The sequence below is a fragment of the Monodon monoceros genome, unplaced genomic scaffold (assembly GCF_005190385.1).
Source record: "Monodon monoceros isolate NGI ecotype Baffin Bay Population unplaced genomic scaffold, NGI_Narwhal_1 Super_Scaffold_7, whole genome shotgun sequence".
Classification (NCBI taxonomy): domain Eukaryota; kingdom Metazoa; phylum Chordata; class Mammalia; order Artiodactyla; family Monodontidae; genus Monodon; species Monodon monoceros.
In genome coordinates, this window is record NW_021703784.1 from 29,747,879 (window position 1) to 29,768,653 (window position 20,775).

Consider the following 20,775-nt stretch of genomic DNA (forward strand, 5'->3'; position numbering starts at 1 on the left):
GGGTTAGATATTAACTGACCCACTGTTGGTTGTAAAATAAGGTCATACATGTGCTTGTATTTTTTTGAGATAAATCAAAGGATGATATCAACTGTGAGTCATGCAATGGATTTCGTATTTACAGAGCCTGGCCTAAGAGCTATATAAAGAGAGACATTTAAGGAACTTGTACTGAAAAGGAAGAGGATAAATTGGGTTAAGCTCTTCAGAAGAGGTGTAGAATGAAGTTTCTTTTATTGATACTGGTTCTGCAGGTCACTGCTTCTGGAGCTGCTCCCCTGACTGACTATTCAAGCTCTGAAGAAAATGATGTGGTATTTGCTCAGGTAAGTATTGACACTATAGAATTTATCTAGCCTGATTTTTGTCTTTAACATTTATTGCATTAACCAGTTTTATCTTTAAAAGTACTAGTTGAAAACTGCTTCCGGAGGCTATTTGCTTTTAGTATGGTTTTTTGATGTTGTTGTTTTATTTTTATTTATTTATTTATTTATTCATTTATATATGTATGTATTTATTTATTTACTTACTTATTTATTTTTGCCAAAGAGGTATGTAAGAAAAAAATGTCTGGGAAGAAGAAATTTTCCTCTACTTTTCTAGATTCTTCTGCCTGGTCTAAAAATTAAATTGACATGAGACAGATTAACAGGAGAAAAATTAAGCAAAAGTTTAATGACATCTATATATGTGAGAGATTCAGGAAGAAAACTGAGTAACTCTCCCAAATGGCCAAAACCCTTGCCTTAAAAAAGCATCAGTGTGCATTTGTGTTATAAACACAGAGTGCCAACAGAAACCTTTCCACATAAAATAATGTATTAATAAATATATTTTTTCCAGAGGTACTTGGTAAACTTTTATAGCCTTGAGATGAAAACAACTCCAATGACAAAAATGAAAGTCAATAGGAACTTCATAGAAGATAAAATCCAGGAAATGCAGCAGTTCTTGGGGCTAAAAGTGACTGGGCAACTGGACACATCTACTCTGGACATGATGCACAGACCTCGATGTGGAGTCCCCGATGTTCATAATTTCAGAGTAATGCCAGGGAGGCCAGTCTAGAAGAACCGTTTTATCACCTACAGGTATAACATCATAGCCAAGTATTTTTCTAATTTCTCCCAGGTCTACAGGAAGCCTCCCCCAATTGTTAACACTATTCCTGTGTAATAGTGTCTCTAGAGGGAGGATTGTTCACTCAATGGATTTGTTGGGCTTGTAAGTCCAGAGCAGAGTAGAAAGGTTGTAAATAAAAGGAGAATAAAGCTGAATCTATGATAAATAAGAGGCAAGAGAAAATTTTATAGACTACTTAGATGAATAGATGCAGAAGTCTGGGAGCAGGCGCAAAAAGCATAAGCTTCTACAAATGTAAATCCTTCATAATGATGACCTGTAAATCATAAATGAGTAGAAATCAAGTTAGATTCTGTTTAAGGACTAAGGTGTCCAAGGATACATATTTCTGTAGCTAATGAAGCAAGTTTTTCTCATCTGGTCTATTGATTTATGAAACACTTCATTCTCAAATGATGTTAGCAGAAATGAAGTATTGTAATAAGACAAAATTAACACATGGTTTCCATGTATTTTTGTTTCTTTTGTTCTGCTGGTAAAGAATTAGCAACTACACTCCTGACATGAAGCCTGAGGATGTTGACTATGCCTTCCAGAAAGATTTTCAAGTATGGAGTGATGTGACGCCACTGAAATTCAGAAAGATTAATGCAGGCAAGGCTGACATCATTACAATTTGCATTTGGAGGTAGAGAACTTGGACTTACCTCATCTGTTTCATTTGGCATGACCTATAGCATGTATAGATGTACTAATTTTCTTTTTTTTACTTTTAATAAGCACATGGAGACTTCAGTTCTTTTGATGGCAGAGGGGGAATCTTAGCCCATGCTCTTGGACCTGGACCTGGTATTGGAGGAGATGCACATTTTGATGAAGCTGAAATCTGGACTAAAAGCTACAAATGTAGTTTCCCCAAACCCCAAAACAATAGGAAAATCCTAACAAATTCTAAGTTATATCTTGTTTTTGAAAGGCTACATTCTAAGAAAGGATTATAAGATATGAAAACTTCTTCTGATTAAAATTTTTGCCACTAAATAAAAATTTAACACTTTCAATTTCACTGTCTATAAATGGAGCATATTGGACTAGATTATTTTAAAGGTCAGTTCTAAGAATCTATGAAGATAAATTAATTTATTAGTATAAATTCAGGAACCTTAAGAACCATAGTATGGAAAGAAAAAAGCCATTATTTAGGGAATCAGTTTTTGGCAGTACAATCCATAAACTTGAGCAAACACAGATACTAATTCTGTGTATGCCAACAATCCTAGGATAGAGGTGATCATTTTCATGATTCATTGTATGCTGACAATCTCTTAGATTCATAGTGACACACAAAGACGAAATTATAGAGAATTTAGAGATCCTTATAAAGAAACACAAGTTTATAAGGTCATGTAGTCTCTTGTGATTCTGGGATAAAATTTTCAGAATGCACAATTGATCATTTAGCAATGATCTTTTTAAAGATCAATGTAAATACCTGTGTGTATTTACAGAGGAGCTATAATTCATCATCCATCCCAGACAGTTAGGGGATGAGGGTAACTAGTATCCCCTGTTACTTAGAGAAGTCACTATCCACCAGAAAATTCAAACCATCATATCGGAAGCCTTCCTAATCTTTCTATTAGAAATTCTAGATTATATGACTGACTCATGTGGAAAGTAAATGAAGAGAAAGTCATCAAGAATATGTTCTACTTAGCATTCCCCCCTCTCTTATTGATATTGCATACATTGGATGGAGATAGGCTATTTGTTTTAGTCTGACACGTGACCTAAGCTTATGAAATCCTTGATTGAGAAGTGAACTTTTTCATTATCAAAAGACAAATGATGTAGGGTTAGGTCCTTGCTGAGCCTCAAATCCTTAGTAGAGATGTTAAATTTGTCTAAATTTTATCCAAGGGTATTTGGGGCTTGTAATCTCTTCATCTGACAGGAGAAACTTACTCTGATTAGTCTCAACTAATCTACTGTTGATTCCTTCTATCATATTTTAAAATTTCAGTTATTGTATTCTTCAGCTCTGTTTGTTTTTTATTTTCTAATTCTTTGTTGAAATTCATACTGCTTTCATCCATTCTTCTTTCGAGTTTAGTGAACATTTTATGACCATTGCCTAGAACTCTTTAATGGATAGATAGCTTATCTTCAATTTTTAAAAGATATTGTTACTTTGTTTGGAACATTTTCCTCTGTCTCCTCATTTTGCCTATTTCTTTGTGTTTACTTCTATGTATTAGGTAGGTCAGTTGAATTTCCAGATCTTGGAAAAGTGGTGTTATGTAGGGCGTGTCCTATGGGGGTCAGCAATATGTTCCCCTCTGGTTATTAAAGCTATATGCTGTAGAAGTTTGCCCTAATTGAGTTGTGTGCCCCCTTCTTTTGTGGCTGGCCCAACTACAGTGTGCACACTGGAAGGTGGAGCTGGCCCAAATGGCTGCTAGGTCCTGTCTCATGCAGTGGCTGTGGGCCTGCTAGAGGGTGGAACCATGTCCCTGTGGAGCTAGCTGCACAAGCTGGGGTCCATGGGCCCTCTGGGCTGGTGTCAGCCCACGGGTGGGCAGGGGTAGGGTAGACATTTTTATTGCTATTTTAAGAATAAAGAAAAAAGGACACAGAGAAGGTAAATAATTTATTTGGTGTCACAGACCTAGTAAGTCCATATTAAGATTCTAACTGAGGACTGTTTCACCCAAACTCAAGCTGTTTCTACTATCCCACTTTGACTCTATTGACTGATAATCTTTCAACTAATAAGGAGCATGATCTGATACAATTTGGCTCAACTATTAGGGGCAAGATAAAAGAGTTAATAAATTATCAACAGCAAAAAATCTTACTCTAATTCTGTGCTTTTTTGGAGCAGTCAAATTGACAATAAAATATCTTGAGGGAGATGTGAATATAAGTAAGGGTGGAAATTTGAGAAGTTTTTCCACTTTTCCTCTAAATTCATGACTTGGAACAGTATGTCGCAATCTTATAATTGCATAAAATATGATTTTCAGAGGAAGGAAGGATTGTGAAACGTGTTTGGGGCCACAAAGGTACTGAATTGTGTGTTTATGCTTAGAACCTTAGAGTTGGATTTTTTAATGAGCACTTAGGAATTCATGGCTAGCAACATTTTTACTAATGTTTTCTGGAATTGGAGCTTTGACCAACCTTGCTGACTGAGGATACTTTGGATTTTTTAATCTCAATAACACATAATCACTGCTCATAGACATTTGTCCTAACTGGGCTGCATATGGACAGCACAAGTGAAAGATAATTGACAGGAAAGACTGGACTTAGAAAGAGGAGAGGGAAGTCAGAACGTCAGACGTTCATGATAGGAGGCCCTAATATTGAAGACTACGAGACATACACTGGGATAATAGACATATCCAGTATTTAGTTTTTGAAAATATGAATATTTGAGAGAGAAAATTTTTGGAAAGGGTTAGGTCCAGGCTAAGATGGTGTTATAAATAAATGAAATGCAGAGATTGAATTTAGTCTGAAGACATTACAAACTCTTGTTTCTATTTGATTTATAGGTTTTGACTGAACAACATGTGCATTATCTCTGCTACTCACTGTGTATGTGAACTTGAACAAATGTTTTAACTTTTCTGAACTCCATTTTTTCATCTGTGAACTGAGGATACTGATATTTACCTTGTAATGTGGGTGTAAAGATTACACATAATATAACATGCTGGGTTCATAGTAGATAATCAATATATAGTGGCTTTCTCCTTTCTTAAAAGAGAGTTCTGATACATACCTGTTTGACAATACTACACACTCTGAGAAGAGTAAGAGACACTAATTACCTAAAAGTATATAAAATAATGAAAGTTCAGAATCTCTTTTTCCATTATTCTAATGGTATAGCTTTAATGGAGAGTAAGCTGGCACACCAACACCTGCTCTCTAGGTTTACGTGAGTTAGCTCTGCCTTGGTACATATCCAACTCTAATTTAGTTATACAATACAATTTCATTTTGTCCTTCCTACATAATATGACCCATCCAAAAATATGTGTCAACATTAACAAATCATGACTCATAAGAAGGTGAAGTGTCTCAGCCATGGCAAAGCAGTGCCTAGGATCATTATACAGATTTGTCAGGGCAATGAGTATCAATGGTTACAGATATTTGACCTAACCCTCAGAATAAAGCACTTATAAATTCCAGAATTTAAGCAAAAAATATATGGATAACAAAAGAAAAATTAATTCAGCCAAGTGTAAATACCCCAAACTTTCATCTATTTCAGAGGTGCATAAGGCATGGAGTAGAGACTTTTCCAGTGAGAGACTGAATAGACAAACAGACAATGATTGTACTATATATAAAAATAGAACTTTGACCCACAACCTGTAGCAACTTGCCCAGGGAACCAATCTCCTTATCTTCAATAAACAACCCAGGAAGCCAGCTTGTTTTAAGTGCAGGAAGCTAGATTGATATCTCTAGTGACAATCCAGGATGCTAAACAATAACTTCTGTGACATCAATCTAAAATGGCTAAGATTTTCTGAGAAACTGATGGGCTTATTTTTGTCTCATTACCAACTGAGGATCCAATTGGATTTTCTAACCAATTTCACAGGATACGCACTTCTAGTTAGCCCACCTACAGCATCCCCAGATCAATAGCTTTCAATCAGGATATACACAAAACGTTCCCTTTTCCCCACTGTAATGTTTCCCATGTGTCTATCTGCTTTGAGTCTCTGCGAAAACACACGTTTTGGTGGCTGACTCCCTTGCTACAGCAAGCTCTGGATAAATAACAATTGCTTGGTCGCATTTGGTTGGTCTTTGTTTTTTTCCACACCACGGAGAGACCTGCCAAGTCACAAAGAAAGGAACTCAATCTCAACTGTAGATGAGCTAGTTTCAGTTCTTCCCATTTTGCAAGATTATTGGCATCCATGCCTTTTTAATCCTTCCTGTCCCTTTTCTGTCTGTGTCATCTCTTTCCATTCTCAATTCTTTTTACTTATATCTGCAATACTTCAGATTCCCCTTACAGCTCACTTAGATAATTATAATAAACCAGTCAACTTTACCTTATTTTTATTCTAATCCACCTCAATCACTACTGCCGGATAAATCTCATAGAAGCAAGGTTCCAATGTTTTCACTTATCTTACAAAAAACATTAAATGGGAAAATTTTCAGTCTAAGAAAACAAATGGCCTCAATCAAAATCCCAGCAAGTTATTTTTTGGGTTTAACAAACTAATACTAAAGTTTATATGGAGAGGCAGAAGATCCAGAATAGCCAACACTGTGTTGAAGGAGAACAATTTGCTACAGTAATCAACTCAGTGCAGTATGGGCAAAAGAATAGACAAATAGATCAATGAAACAGAATAGAAAGCCCAGATATAGATTCACATACATATAGTCAACTGATCTTTGACAAAGGATCAAAGGCAATGCAATGGAGCAAAGATAGTATTTTCAACAAATGGTGCTGGGACAACTGGACATGCACATGGAAAAAACTGAATTGAGATACAGTCTTACACTCTTCACAAAAATTAGCTCAAAATGAATCACAGACCTAAATGTAAAACACAAAACTATATGTAATTAGAAAATTATATATATGTATTTTAATAGTTCTTTGAAAAAAAGAAGACGCTGGCTAGTAGCCGCTGAAGTAGTCTTTCCCAAACTTGCACTACAGCACATAAAATGCAAGGAAAAAAAGAAGTTATAACATTGAAAACAAAGTTGCTGTTTTAGAATACATTTTCCCACTGTTTATAAGGACAGAGAAGCTATATTGGATAAAACAAAAGATTGCTTATCTATGTTTATCATATGAAACCTCAGGAACTTATGGTCATTTGAAAGAACTAGAAATATATTTTTTTCCTCAAATGTCTGATCAGAGACAAGGACATTTATTTTTCTATGAATGAGAAAACACTGAAGCCACATCTCTATCGGATGGTTGTTGATTCTGGAAGAGAGAAAAGAAATTGTGACCGTAGAGTTGCATACCCATCCAAGATATCTTCCATAAGAGAGGTTAACAAAAGAGATGCTCAGATATGGTAGAATCAGTAAATTTCTCCTGAACCACCCTTGGAAAATTACATAAAAACATACAATTGCCAACTGACTCAAAATGAACAATTCCAGAATGCATAGTTCAGGCTCTAAAAAGTTTAACAGAGCTATCTTTTCTCGGTTTGTTTGCAGTTTTCTAACTGAAAGGTGACTTAGGTGGATTTGGCAGTATGGGGTTATGCTTGGTCCATGCTGCTTCTCACACTTATTTCTCTTCTGCTTCTACTCTAATCATCATATGAGAAAAAGTGTTTCTCAAGCAACATTTTATATCCTACAATCAGATGAAATATACTGCCCATTGGAGTACCACTAAAAGCTTTGTTTGCAAAATTGAAATAATTATGCCAAGAATATTACAAAATGCTCTCCTTCTTTCCATAAAATCAGAGTTGCCTGGAGTCACATAATGGCCATTGTCATTGCCAAGGAATTTGAATGATGGATTTCAACACATTTACCACTCCTGTTGAGTGATCTGAGTCATTAGGCTTTTATAAATGAAAAAGATAGTCATTCCACGTGCAAGTATCATCTGTTCTCAATTCCCTATTTCTACTGTAGTTCACATTCCAACTAAAATGTTTGAATGTTTCTGTGGAAAACAGACATAAAAATTAGCATATATGATCTTATTTCAACCATGAAACATGTACATTTTAAAAAACCCATAGGCAACATGTTTTATTTTATAATGCAGAGGGAATATATCACCTTATTAGTACTTATTTTTGGCTGATGAGATTCAGTTTTGTGGAAAAAAATAGATAACATTTTATAAATTTTCCATGATCAGCATGATGTAAAAATGTATACACAGGTATTAAAAAATCAAAAGTACAGTAAAGTGTTAATAGTGTTTTTCTCCTAGCAGCTTGAATGTAAATGATTTATTTTCCTCTAACTTTTTTTATATTTTAAATTTTCTAGAGTAAAAATACAAAATTTTATTGAAATGTAAAAAATTTAATTGAATGTATTTTGTAGAAACATGGCTTTCCATCACCAACAAAATCAACTAAACATCTACAGTAATTCCCCTTACATACTAACGAGTTCCATTCCGAGAGTGCGTTCATAAGTCCAACTTGTTCATAAGTCCAACAAAGTTAGCCTAGGTACCCAACTAACACAGCCAGCTATATAGTACTGTACTGTAATAGGTTTATAATTCTTTTCACACAAATAATACATAAAAACCAAACAAACACAAAAAATAAAGAAAACATTTTTAATCTTACAGTACAGTACCTTGGAAAGTACAGCAGTACAGTACAACAGCTGGCATAAAGGGGCTGGCTTCGAGTGAATGGGCAAGAAGAGTTACTGACTGGAGGAGGGAGAGGAAGTGGGAGACGGTAGAGCTGAAAGATGGTCAGCAATAGGAGACGGGGGGCAAGCTGAAATTTCACTCACGCCGGACGTTGATGGAATGCACGTTCGCATCTTTGAAAGTTCGCAGCCTGAAGGTTCATATGTAGGGGACTTGCTGTAAAATAAATTAAATAAACTAAACATATTAGTTGCAGGCTAATGGCCTTCCACGATGAGCTTCAATCTGTCTTCCCATAACTTTATTTTTCATTATTCCCCTTCACACATTTTTCACTTCAATAAAAAATTAACCCTTTGCCATTTTACATATAGACTAAATTTTCTTGACTCTGTATGGTTGTTTATCCTGTTCCTGGATTTTCCTCTATGTCCAAATCATTTCAGGCTTCACTTATTTGTGGCTTTACCTTGGGCTTTTTCTAAACTAAACAGCTTTCCTTCTGCATATTTCCTGTACAGCTTCTTTCTTTATTTCTTATAAAATCTTATGCAGAGGTCATCTCCTCTACTAGATTATACCCTTTTCTCCTGTATTCATTCTTTCATCCTGTCATCTCATCCTTCCTTCTTTCCTATTTTTAAGTAGTTAATTTGGTCACTTTTTTTCTATATTTCTCTTTTAAATATTATCTCCAAATCTACAGTCTTACTTTGTTTATTCTGAAGCATTTAAGACTCAGACACTTGAGAAATTAATGAATAGCTAAAAGAATGATATATCAGCTGGAGGTAGCAATGATCATGATCATTGCTAATGATCATCTGATTAGTCATGGAGAATCATGATAAATAGGAAGACAAAAGTGAAAAGTTGTGAAACAGAATGTTACTTGGACTAACTGCCTGCTTTTGAATCTAAGTTTGGATCAGATTTAAGTTTACTTCTAGACCTCTGATCCCTGGAGGTTAGATTTACAAAAGCACTCATTCTGACCCTTTGTATATATTTCACCATATGACAAATGATTGTTCTGTGGAACAGTCATTTTCCTCCCTGTGCAGAAAAAGCCCATTTTTTTCCCTAGTGTTCATAACTCCCCTCTACATTTGATGCATTGGGTTAGGCAAAAATTTCGACAGAAAAACCCGAACGAACTTTTTGGCCAAGCCAATATTTACTCTTTCTTACTCTTTTTCCTTCTTTTTTTCCTTATTTCCCTTTCCCTTTCTCTTTCCTTCCCCTCTTCCTTCCTCCATTTTGTCTTTCCTTCCTCTTTTTTTCCTTCCTCTTCCCTCCCTTCCTTCCTCCACTCAGTTACTCTGTAATTTGCCTATTCCTTTGCATTAAACTGTTCCCTTTTAAAATTTAATCCACAAAATTCAAACTATCTCATTCTTTGTCAGAAAACTCCTTGATTCCAGTCTTAGTTTGGGTGTTCAATAGATATAGGAGTAAGGATTTTAAATATATAAGTCTTTTATTTATTCTCTTATTAGAGAGACAAGATGATAGCTTGAAACTTTTTCTATGAAAATAAAATAAAATAAATCAGTTATTAGGGTATTTAGTAAATATGACATGTAAGATCTGGGAATTTAGATATGCAACATTTGTGAAATTTTTGACTTTTCATTTACCTCTTTGACTTTTGCTGTGAGCCTTTCATTCATAATTAATATATTAATTAATTATCTACCCAATTTTGAGGTTCCTGCTGTATGCAAGGCCCCACCCTAAGTGTTAGGAGTACAGAAATAAATGGGAAACAGTCCCTACCCTCAAGAATTCACAGTAATATGGGGAGGCAGAAAAGTAAACCATTACACTACAGTTCAGTATGAAAAATCAGGCAGGTACAGATACTGTTAAGAAATAAGTAATGAACTCTTCCTGGGGCTCAAGGAACACCTCTCAGAGAAGTCTGTTTTAAAAGATGACAAAGTTCTGCACTGGAAAACTTGTGTTTTTCTCAGGAAAAATATGGCCTCTTTTGTCAATCACTTTTGAACAGTTGGGAAAATAAACATAAAATCTGTCAAGTTTCCCTCTAAATTTAAAAAATGTTTTATCAATTATGCTAGCAGAGAAAATTTACAAAGAAAAACCCTTAACTTAGAAGGAATTGACAATTATGGATGTCACAGCTCTTCTGCTTTTAATTTCTCACTACCTTTTCTGCCTGACTTCATTGTTTCTTCCTGGAATTCGTATCTGGTGCAAGCCCTTACCACTCCAACCCCCTTAGCTTCCCTGACATCAGTGTAAACAAGTATTTTACCCTTATCTCAGTCAAAATGAAACAAGACACTAAGGAATATCGAACTCTAGTTTTGAGTGTCTTTGAACAGAATCTAGCCTAAAAATGGATGCTTAAATGTACCATATAACCCCCTGCCAAGTGGTCATTAGGCATCTGGAAACCTGCAGCTACAGGTTACAACCACTGAGGAATTCTATTACATCTTCTATAAATATTGAGTGAAACATCTCCAATATTTCTTTAAAAATGCACAAAAATTAAAGCAAAAAAGGAAAATGCAAAAGGGATGCAAGTGGGAGAAATCAAAACGTACACTTATTAAATGTTCATTAAATGCACATTTTTATTCATCATTTTATTTAATTCTCACTCCCAGGATATTCTGCTCTTTAGTAAACAAATAGGCAAGCAAACAAAGAAAAACATAAAGTGTGGTGATAAATAAAAGTTTGTGCACTTAGTAAATGTTTAATAAGTGTAAGTTTTTCTTCCTCCCACTTGCATCCCTTTTGAATTTCTTTTTTAATTTATTTTTCTAAGGATATAGGAAGTGAGGTTGGTGGGGAGATAGGTGGGTGGCAGGTGGCAGGAGGATTGTATGTAAAGTGTTTAACAAAGTTTCTTCCTCTGGGAAGGTTTAGGGTCTTCCTTACAAGCATTTATTTCACACAAGTGATGTGAGCAGTACTCCAGTTGACAAAGAAAAAGAAAGAAAAGGTACGAAAGGGAAGGGAAGGAAAAGAAAAAGGAAAAAAAGGAGGAGAAGAGAAGAGAAGAATGATAAGCAAGGGACAAGAATTTAGGATGGCTTGGTTTTAACTTTAAAATATCTACAAATTTGAATTTAGGGAGGAAGAAAAGAGATTGAAAGAGAATAAGAAAAGAGTAGAAGATAAGACAGAGGAGAATTTCAGTCTAATGAACAAAGTAATTCATATCAATTCTTTGAGTATTTGTGGAGTAGCTATTACAGGTCCATCACCCATTAATAAATTGGGTACAGAATTAAGACCAACCAAAAGAAAATGGATATGTGTCCTTCTTCCTCAAAATCTTGAGGAATGAGCATCCTTCCCATGAGCATCTCCTCCTCAAGGACTAACAAGTCCAAGCAGAATGTGACAGTAGGTATTTCAAATCAAGGCTCAAAAAGTGAATTTCCCTTTCAATTTTATTCTAGATAGTATTTCTTCTGTTTTTACAGAATTTAATAGTATAGACTGTAGCTATTTATGTACATATTTGCATTTACTTATATCTTATTACATTTGATTTTAAGTATGTTCTTCTTAAAATAAAATTACATTTAAAAGTTCTACAGAATTCTGACTTTTTTACCATGTCAGCCTACTTCTCAAATCCACAAACATAAACTACCTAGTAAATTCCAGTCACTTTTTTTTTTCCAGAATAAAAAAAATGCCCCAGTTTTCTTCTTACCAAGACAGGAAGAATTTCCTGGAGATTAATCACTCTTTGGACTTGCAAAATTGGAAAGGTTGAGAGAAATTAGTAAAGTAGGTTGTATCATCCTATTTTGGATTTGGAATTTTTGGAAATGGGCCTGCTGCCATTCATAGGAAAGCAATCATGAGTCAAGCTGTGTGTGGGTGATCTAAACAAACATTGTCACCCTATAAAAGTCGGACTCCAGACCGTTAATCTAGAAGAAGATACACAGAGAGCAAGGCATTAAGACAACAGAGAGCTGTGAAGAGTCAATGGAAATGAGGAATCTTCCAGTTCTGCTGTTGCTATCTGTGGCAGTTTGCTCAGCCTATCCATTGGACAGAGCTGCAAAGGACGAGGATGACAGCATGAACCTTGTTCAGGTAATTAAGGGAGCCAGCCCTCACGCTCCCTGACAGGGCCAAGTGGAAACCCTCTCTGCTTTCTATTTATAAAACTCACAGAATTGTTTGAACTTAATGTATAGGAAGTTCAAAGGCAGAGAGTTATAGAGTGTTGTACGTGGTGAGGGTCTCAGTATCATCTATTTGGACTCCTCTTTTTATGCCAGAGAAACAAAAGTCAGAGATATTAGGTAGTTTCCTGAGATCAAAGCCACCTTACTAGCAGCACTGCTTAAGACACATGATTAACAAGTGGAGAGTGTATGAAATATATCTTGCTTTGGGACTTCTGTAGGTATTTTAATCCAATATAAAGTTAGATGGATATTTTTATTGCTGGTGTCATGTTTAGACATAGAGATTTGTCTAAGTTTTTTTTCTTAAGCCAGGTCCTTGTGAGAAGCATAAAGTGGAAAATTGAATAAATGTAGCTGAAATATACAATTAGGCACAAGGAAGTTTGTTTTGTTTTTCTCCATTAAGTTCCCCGGATAATTATCTTGGTTTTCCAGTTCATTGCAATTTTCATTGCTTTGGTAGTAAAATAAGCTGCAGAGATATTCTGTTACAAAGATAAAACGAAAGTGAGGAGGAGTCTGCAATTGAAGAATTAAACAAATATGACACTTACTTTGATTTCAATAAACTAGAGGAATATTTTAAGTGAGCAACTGTACAAGTTTACCATAAACCACTAAAAATCATAAGAATGACCTAAAAACTATACTTATGTTTCTGCTAGCGATACCTCGAAAACTACTACAACCTTGAAAAGGATGTGAAACTGTTTGTTAGAAGAAAGGACAGTGCTCCTGTTGTTAAAAAAATACAAGAAATGCAGAGGTTCCTGGGGTTGGAGGTGACGGGGAAGCTGGACTCTGACACTCTGGAGGTGATACGCAAGCCCAGATGTGGGATTCCTGACGTTGGTCACTTCAGCACCTTTCCTGGCATGCCCAAGTGGAGGAAAACTCACCTCACTTACAGGTAATGGGTCCAAAGAGATTTTGACATAATACTGAGATTTATAAATCACTATCACAGGAGAAATAGTATCTTCAATTTTTTTTCATACAGGATTGTGAATTATACACTGGATTTGCCAAGAGATGCTATTGATTCTGCCATTGAGAAAGCTCTGACAGTCTGGGAGAAGGTGACTCCATTAACATTCTCCAGGATCAATGAAGGAGTGGCAGACATAATGATCATTTTTGCAGTTCGAGGTAAAAAACAGAAACAAGAAAAAAAAAAAAAACCCATGCAAAATTTTATCTGTTGTTGTTTCATTAGAAAAGATCCCAGAGAGATCCTAATTACTAATCTTGCCAATAATTTTTTTTTTCTCTCTTAGAACATGGAGACTTTAGCCCTTTTGATGGACCTGGAAATGTTTTGGCTCACGCCTATGCACCTGGGTCAGGGATTGATGGAGATGTTCACTTTGATGATGATGAAAAATGGACAAAGGATACATCAGGTTAGTTATACATCTCTCAGAATGATTTCAGTGTGGATTTTTGTTTTACCTTGGAGAACTCTTAATAGCTAAGAATACTGAAGAAATGGGGTGTTATGGATTTCCCAATGGGTCAAGAATCAGCAGAAGCAGGCTGGAGATGGGAGTAATTGGATATGGCTGGTACTTTGTCCCAGAAACTGATTTCAAGAATGAGCCTTGAAAAACACTTGGCTTTCCATTAAGTGTACTCAGTCAATTGATCAATTAACCAAAACAAAAAAAAGAGGGGGTGAAGCACTGTGTGCTTCCAGGAAGTAAACAAATATAATACACAGCTGATCTGTGTAATGTACATGTATTTAAGGAATGAGTAACTATTACTTATGATTTCTTAAATAGGGATCAATTTATTCCTCGTTGCTGCCCATGAACTTGGCCATTCCCTGGGTCTCCAACACTCGACCAACAGTGAAGCTTTGATGTATCCAGTCTACAACAAATTCACAGACCTGGCTCGGTTCCACCTTTCTCAAGATGATGTGAATGGCATTCAGTCCCTGTATGGTGAGTGATGCTGGAAAAATTAGGTATTGTAACTTTGCAATGATGGTCTTCAGGAAAGCTTCAAAATGCTGCATAAAGCATTTGTAATTTAACTCAAAGCACTTTGAGAATGTTTGGAAAGGATATAAATTGACAGAAGACTCACATTTCTTCTAATGTTTGCATCCTCATATCTGTTCCCCTTTAGGACCTCCCACAGCTTCTCGAGATGACCCTGTGGTGCCCACAGAATCTGTGCCTCCAGAACCTGGCACACCAGCCACATGTGATCCTGCTTTGTCCTTTGATGCAGTCAGCACTCTGAGGGGAGAAACTCTGTTCTTTAAAGACAGGTCAGACCAGAAAACTATATTTTCCTATCTATTCTTTTTATGTATCTATACAATGCTTAGAGAGGAAAACAAACAGAAACTTGATAAGGATTTTTAAATATTTAAAACAAAAAATTTTGCTCTGAACTTGGAATCTTTCTGATGCTTCACGTTCCATATTTTCCTAAAATTGTCAAGTTCATTTTCAAAGACTTAGGATGATTTGATTTTAACCCTGTAATTGTCATTCCCAAGTGTTATAAGTTACAGTTGCTTTTCAAAAGTCACAATTAGAACTTTAGAATCAGAATTTTATCTTTACTTCCTTTAAAAATGATACCAGGATACCATTACATTTAATCAATTAATTTACTCACTGCTGGATAAATATGCACATGATAAAACTGCACAAGTGGAAAGAAAGTTAAAGTCATCACCACATCATTGACTCTTAGTTCCTCACTTCTCCCTGTCTTCATCCATAGTGATGAACTCTTAAATATCCTTCCAGAATTGTTCTGTGTATATATAAAAATATACTTACATGCATGTATACATACACACACATCTGCCTATCTTTCTGAAAGTATAAATGATGGTATAATATATATACTGTTTGCATGAATTGTAGGTATTTAAAGGTTACAGTCAGCTGATTAATTTGCATTGTAAGATAACTTTCCTTTCACAGAAGACATTACTCTGGAATCCTATGGCAACAGGTCCAGTGCAATCTTCTGAGAAAAAAAGGAAAGATTTTTCCCCAGTGACAACACGCCTGATTTCTGTCTGTCATTGAGCCTAGAGGATGTGGGAATGGGGGAAGATGGGTGAGACAGGACAATGAAGAAAATATGCTGAAAGGTGAAAGACTTCTTTCAATTTTCATTTCTTTTTACATGTTTTTCAGACATTTTTGGCGCAAATCCTTCAGGACATTTGTACCTGAATTTCATTTGATCTCTTCGTTTTGGCCATCTCTTCCTTCAGGCATAGATGCTGCATATGAAGTTATTAGCAAAGACAGCATTTTCATTTTTAAAGGTAATTGTTATATAATAATTTCTTTAACTTGCTGAAATAAAGCCTCTCACTGGAAAATTGATTAAGACTTTAACTGGGAAATTGCCCAGAGTTGTAAATTCCCTCATTTGGTCTGTGTTCATTCATTCAAGCTGCAAATTTTTGTTTAATGTCTATTTTGAGCTGGTGACTAAATCTAAAATTCTGGCTTCCTTTTTTTTTTTTTTTTTTTTTTTTTTTCTTTTTTTGCGGTACACGGGCCTCTCACTGTTGCGGCCTCTCCCATTGTGAAACACAGGCTCCGGACGCACAGGCTCAGCGGCCATGGCTCACAGGCCCAGCCGCTCCGCGGCATGTGGGATCTTCCCGGACCGGGGCACGAACCCGTGTCCCCTGCATTGGCAGGCGGACTCTCAACCACTGCGCCACCAGGGTAGCCCCCTGGCTTCTTTTTTACTATGAAAATCAAAGGTGCTAAGAAGTATTTCTAAAACCAAAGATATCTGTTATAGATTCAATGTGATTGTGATTTTTTTTTAAAAAAAAAACACAGGAAATCAGTTCTGGGCCATCAGAGGAAACGAGGTGCAAGCAGGTTACCCAAGAAACATCCATACCCTGGGTTTTCCTTCAACAATAAGGAAAATAGATGCAGCCTTTTCTGATAAGGAAAGGAAGAAAACATACTTCTTTGTAAAGGACAAATACTGGAGGTAAAATTTGATTGGAATGACTTTGTATGATCCTAATTAGGGAAATTATTTTCTTTCTCTAAGGAAATCCCCCGCCTTACTCTTAGACCTGAGTCCCTCACAGTAGGAGTGGTGGGGCTTTAGACAACTGTGGGGAAGTGCTTACTTTCAAATATAGCAGTGCCTGATAACAGGCATTTCTTAAGCTCTCCTGTTTTGAGTCCCATGTACAATAAGCTGGAGCTTCCCTTTGTGCTGTAGCCCCATCCGCCTGGAATGTGCTCCTTACTCCTCCACCTACACAAACCCTGCCCATCCTCCAAGTCCTGGCTCAAGTCCCACTACTTCCATGAAGCTTTCCCTGCAGCATTCCAAACCCAACTGGGCTTTTCTTTTTTGAAAGAAGCCCTGCAAATCCAGGCCAAGGGGAAATCATTCCTTTCCCTTTGTCTTATAGTCCACTCATTGTTAGTGTTTGTCTTGATTTCCCAACTGTACTATGTGACTCTCAAGGGCTTCCCTTAGCCTAACCCATTCATTACCTCTGCCTAAGAGGATGACAGGTAATAACAGTCTAGCTGTATAAGGCTCTCAGAGGGGCTAATTCTTGAGCTATCTGCCCAGACTCTGAGATCTGGGTGGACCAACCAAGGTCCAGCCAACAATCAAAGATGCACTTACTGTGCTTTGCTTCTTGTCCCAATCCCTTTTCATAGGAGACTGCCATAGGAAATCCAGATGTGCAGGGTAGGGACAACATATATGTACAAAGTATGATAGAGAACTTCAAGTTTGTATTTTAGATGAATGATTGAATTCACTTTATGTTCATATCTTTGTGATAGAAGGATGATTAAGATTCTTTCTGTCCAGACCTAAGAAATATGGTAACAAACAGCATCTGCTAGATCAGGATGTTACCTCTGTTTCTGGTAGAGATTTTAAAAGCTAAGTTTGCAGTACCATTAAAGTCACACATTTCTGTAGCACTAAACATGTCTGACATTTATTTGCAGTACTTGGAAAGTTTGTTAGAATTCCACATTAAACCTAACATGATTTACGAATTTTGGTAACATGACCTCCATGCAATGCTGAGCTTTGTTTCTTTTACTCGGTGCAGATTTGATGAGAAGAGACAATCCATGGAGCCAGGCTTTCCCAAGCAAAGAGTGGAAGACTTCCCAGGGGTTGACCTAGAGGTGGATGCTGTTTTTGAAGCATTTGGTAAGAGGACACTTATTTTGTTGGCAGTGGGGCACTTGAAACAGTCTGTAGTATCAGAGGGAAGAGGAAAATTGAAATAATATTTCATAACAGTTTTCTTTAACCAGGATCCTCCTCTCAACCCTAAATTTCAACTTATGAATTTCATATCAATTATATGACTACCTCATATAATAAGCTATATAAAAATTACCTCAAGTGGTATGGCCAAGTTTACTACTGACCAGCTGGCTTTCTCTATCCCACTGCTGCTACTAATTCCCAGGGAGATTTTCTCTGTCTTTCCTGAGTAGTCAGTCAGTTGCCAATATTTAAATTTCTATGAGCCCAAAGTCTAAAAAAAGATTTTTTTCCTCCTCAGGGATAGATGGGTGGAGGGATAGATGTTCTTTATTGAAAGGTAATCTAAGCACCATGATGGCAGAGCCATAAAGGATCATCAGGCTTTGAAAGAGTCCCTGTGCCTCTCTGAGGCCAGAAATGCCCCTCAGGCTGCCTCATGAGGAAAGGGGAGGAGGAATATTGGGAAAGAAAAGCTTAAAGATACCACAGTTTCCAAAGATGCAGAGAATTTTATCTGACTGCAAGCAGAATAACCTAATAACTCAGAGCATGATTTTGCTGTCCGACAGAGCTGAAGTTGAGTGCCATCTCCATTCTTTCCTTGTTGAGTGACCTTGGGCAAGCATCTAAATTTGTCTGAACCTCAACTTCTTCATCTGTAAAATGGAGTTAGATATACATGCCTCTTAGGATTGTTGCAGAAATAAATGAAAAAACATCATGTAAAATGTTTAACATAGTCCCTGCCAAGTAGTATAATTCTATAAACACTTTCTGCTTTTAGGTATCTATTATTATGAGTTTTGCACTTTGCCAAATTTATTTATTGGAAAAAATATCTCACTATTTCCCCTGTCTGTATTTGCAGGGTTTTACTATTTTTTCAGTGGATCTTCGCAGTTGGAGTTTGACCCAAATGCAAAGAAAGTGACACATGTTTTGAAGAGCAACAGCTGGTTGAATTGTTAGGAGAGATGCTTAGAAGGCATAACATGGGAATTCTAAATGAAGCTGATAACTCTTCACCTAAGTCTCTGTGAATTGAAATGGTTCATTTTCTCCTGTGTGTGCAGTGACTGAGAATGAGAGTGTGAGCTGGTGTGTCTTGCCCATTAGCTTCACAAATTACAGGGCATTCAAATGGGCTGTGTGTTTGCACTTTGCTCACATGGGGTAGCCTCCCACAGGGATGGAATAAGCACTTGGGCAACAGACAAGTGACTTTATATAGAATATTTTCTTATTATTTAATAAAGAGGAGTTGTCAGTTATTTTATTTTATTGTTCTGTTTGTTTCAAGGACTAGTTGTCCTCACAATCTTGGGCGCATTGTGGACTGAGCAGGAAACAGTAGAGGTGGCAGGATTAGGATCTCCACAGCTGGAGCCTCACAATGGGCTCATCCAGAACTGGAAACAATCTGCCACTTGCCCTCCCCAGGTACCCTACAAAAGAGATGCTATTTCCACCAACCAGGCATCATATGTGTTCCTGACATACCTAAGGAGAAAGATCTAGGGAAGTTGTCACCTTATAGGGCAGGCTCTGAAAAAAGTTGTGAAGCAGAATCCTATAATTATAGCAAATCACCTAGTTCACACACTTCATTATTCAGGTGGGGAAATAAACCTGTTGTTCATCTTTTGCTTTTACTTATATATTCTATCAATGGAGTCCCTTTCCCTGCCCTAGCAAACAAATGTGCTCATATTCCCCCTATTCACACACGAAAATATCCTCCTGTACTCATTTTGCATCTGTCCATGCCCACAAGCCCATGGACAACTGCATATCCTAAAATTGGTTTGTCACTCCTAAGTAATAAATGTAACATGGTATCTGCTACACAGTAAGAGCTCATTCATGCTGTAAATTATTAATTCATTTGAGAATAATCTTTTAATCATATTCCATGTGTCAGGCATTGTGCTAGGTTGTGGGCATAGGAGCCTGAGAAAATGGACACAGTCCCTGCCTCACTGAGGTTATAATCCAGCAAGAAAGAATATATGCAAATAGTGACAAACATGAACATGTAAGTGTAATTTTAGTAAGAGTTATAAAGGGAAAAAATTAGGCTTCTTTGATAGAATAATAGGAGGATCTACTTTGATCTGGGTGGTTTTAGAAGATGTTTTGGGGGAATGGCATTGGAGAAGGTTTTGAAGGAAGACGTGAAAACTAGGTGAGAAGATGATGGTTTGGACTAAAGTGGTCACAGTGGAGAGTCAGAGACAGGAATACATTTTATATATATATATATATATATATATATATATATATATATATAAAATGATTGACAACAGAACTCTATGATGGCTTAGATATGGAGTTTAAGAGAGGAAAAGTTGCCAGAATAATTCCCAGATAGCTTCCTTGAGCATAAGGGTTGATGGGGGAAGACCTGAAGAGAAGCAGGTTTGTGAGGAAAGGGCAAGAGTTAGGATGAATTGCTCAGTTTTGCCAGTTTTTGAAATGTCTGAGAGATTTCCAAGTAAGACCATGAGGTAAGTTAGTCTAGAACTCAAAAGAGAAGATATAGTAATTATGTTTGGTGATGGATGTTAATTAAACTTATTGTGGTAATTATTTTGCAATGTATACATATAGCAAATCATTATGCTGTACACCCAAAAATAATACAATGCTATATGTCAATTATATCTCAATATTTTTAAAAGAGAGAGAAGATATAAACATATGGGATTTTTCGGCATTTAGATTGTTCTTAAAACCATGAGTATAAGACACACCATATGAGAGATTTTAAGGTGGAACCCTAATAAATAACAATATTTTGCAGGGGATTGAACATTTCTTTATTTTAAAAATTAACTAAATTATTTGGTTTATTTT

General features: G+C 36.4%; 1 protein-coding gene across 1 annotated transcript; it reads left to right on the forward strand.

The window, feature by feature from the left end:
- The first annotated feature begins 12,395 nt into the window (after positions 1 to 12,395).
- LOC114886972 (stromelysin-1-like) lies at positions 12,396 to 19,190 on the forward strand. The gene is made up of 10 exons (XM_029208208.1): positions 12,396 to 12,556; positions 13,320 to 13,564; positions 13,655 to 13,803; positions 13,932 to 14,057; positions 14,439 to 14,603; positions 14,791 to 14,935; positions 15,825 to 15,958; positions 16,491 to 16,650; positions 17,753 to 17,856; positions 18,788 to 19,190. The coding sequence occupies exons 1-10, from the start codon at positions 12,446 to 12,448 to the stop codon at positions 18,886 to 18,888; spliced, it is 1,440 nt and encodes a 479-aa protein (XP_029064041.1). The 5' UTR covers positions 12,396 to 12,445; the 3' UTR covers positions 18,889 to 19,190.
- The last annotated feature ends 1,585 nt before the right edge of the window (positions 19,191 to 20,775 follow it).

Excerpts from the sequence above, each read along its gene's own strand:
- LOC114886972 (XM_029208208.1), top strand. The coding sequence starts at position 12,446 with ATGGAAATGAGGAATCTTCCAGTTCTGCTGTTGCTATCTGTGGCAGTT. Across the intron at positions 14,058-14,438 it reads ATGGACAAAGGATACATCAG|GGATCAATTTATTCCTCGTT; the intron begins GTTAGTTATACA and ends TTTCTTAAATAG. Across the intron at positions 15,959-16,490 it reads CAGCATTTTCATTTTTAAAG|GAAATCAGTTCTGGGCCATC; the intron begins GTAATTGTTATA and ends AAAAAAACACAG.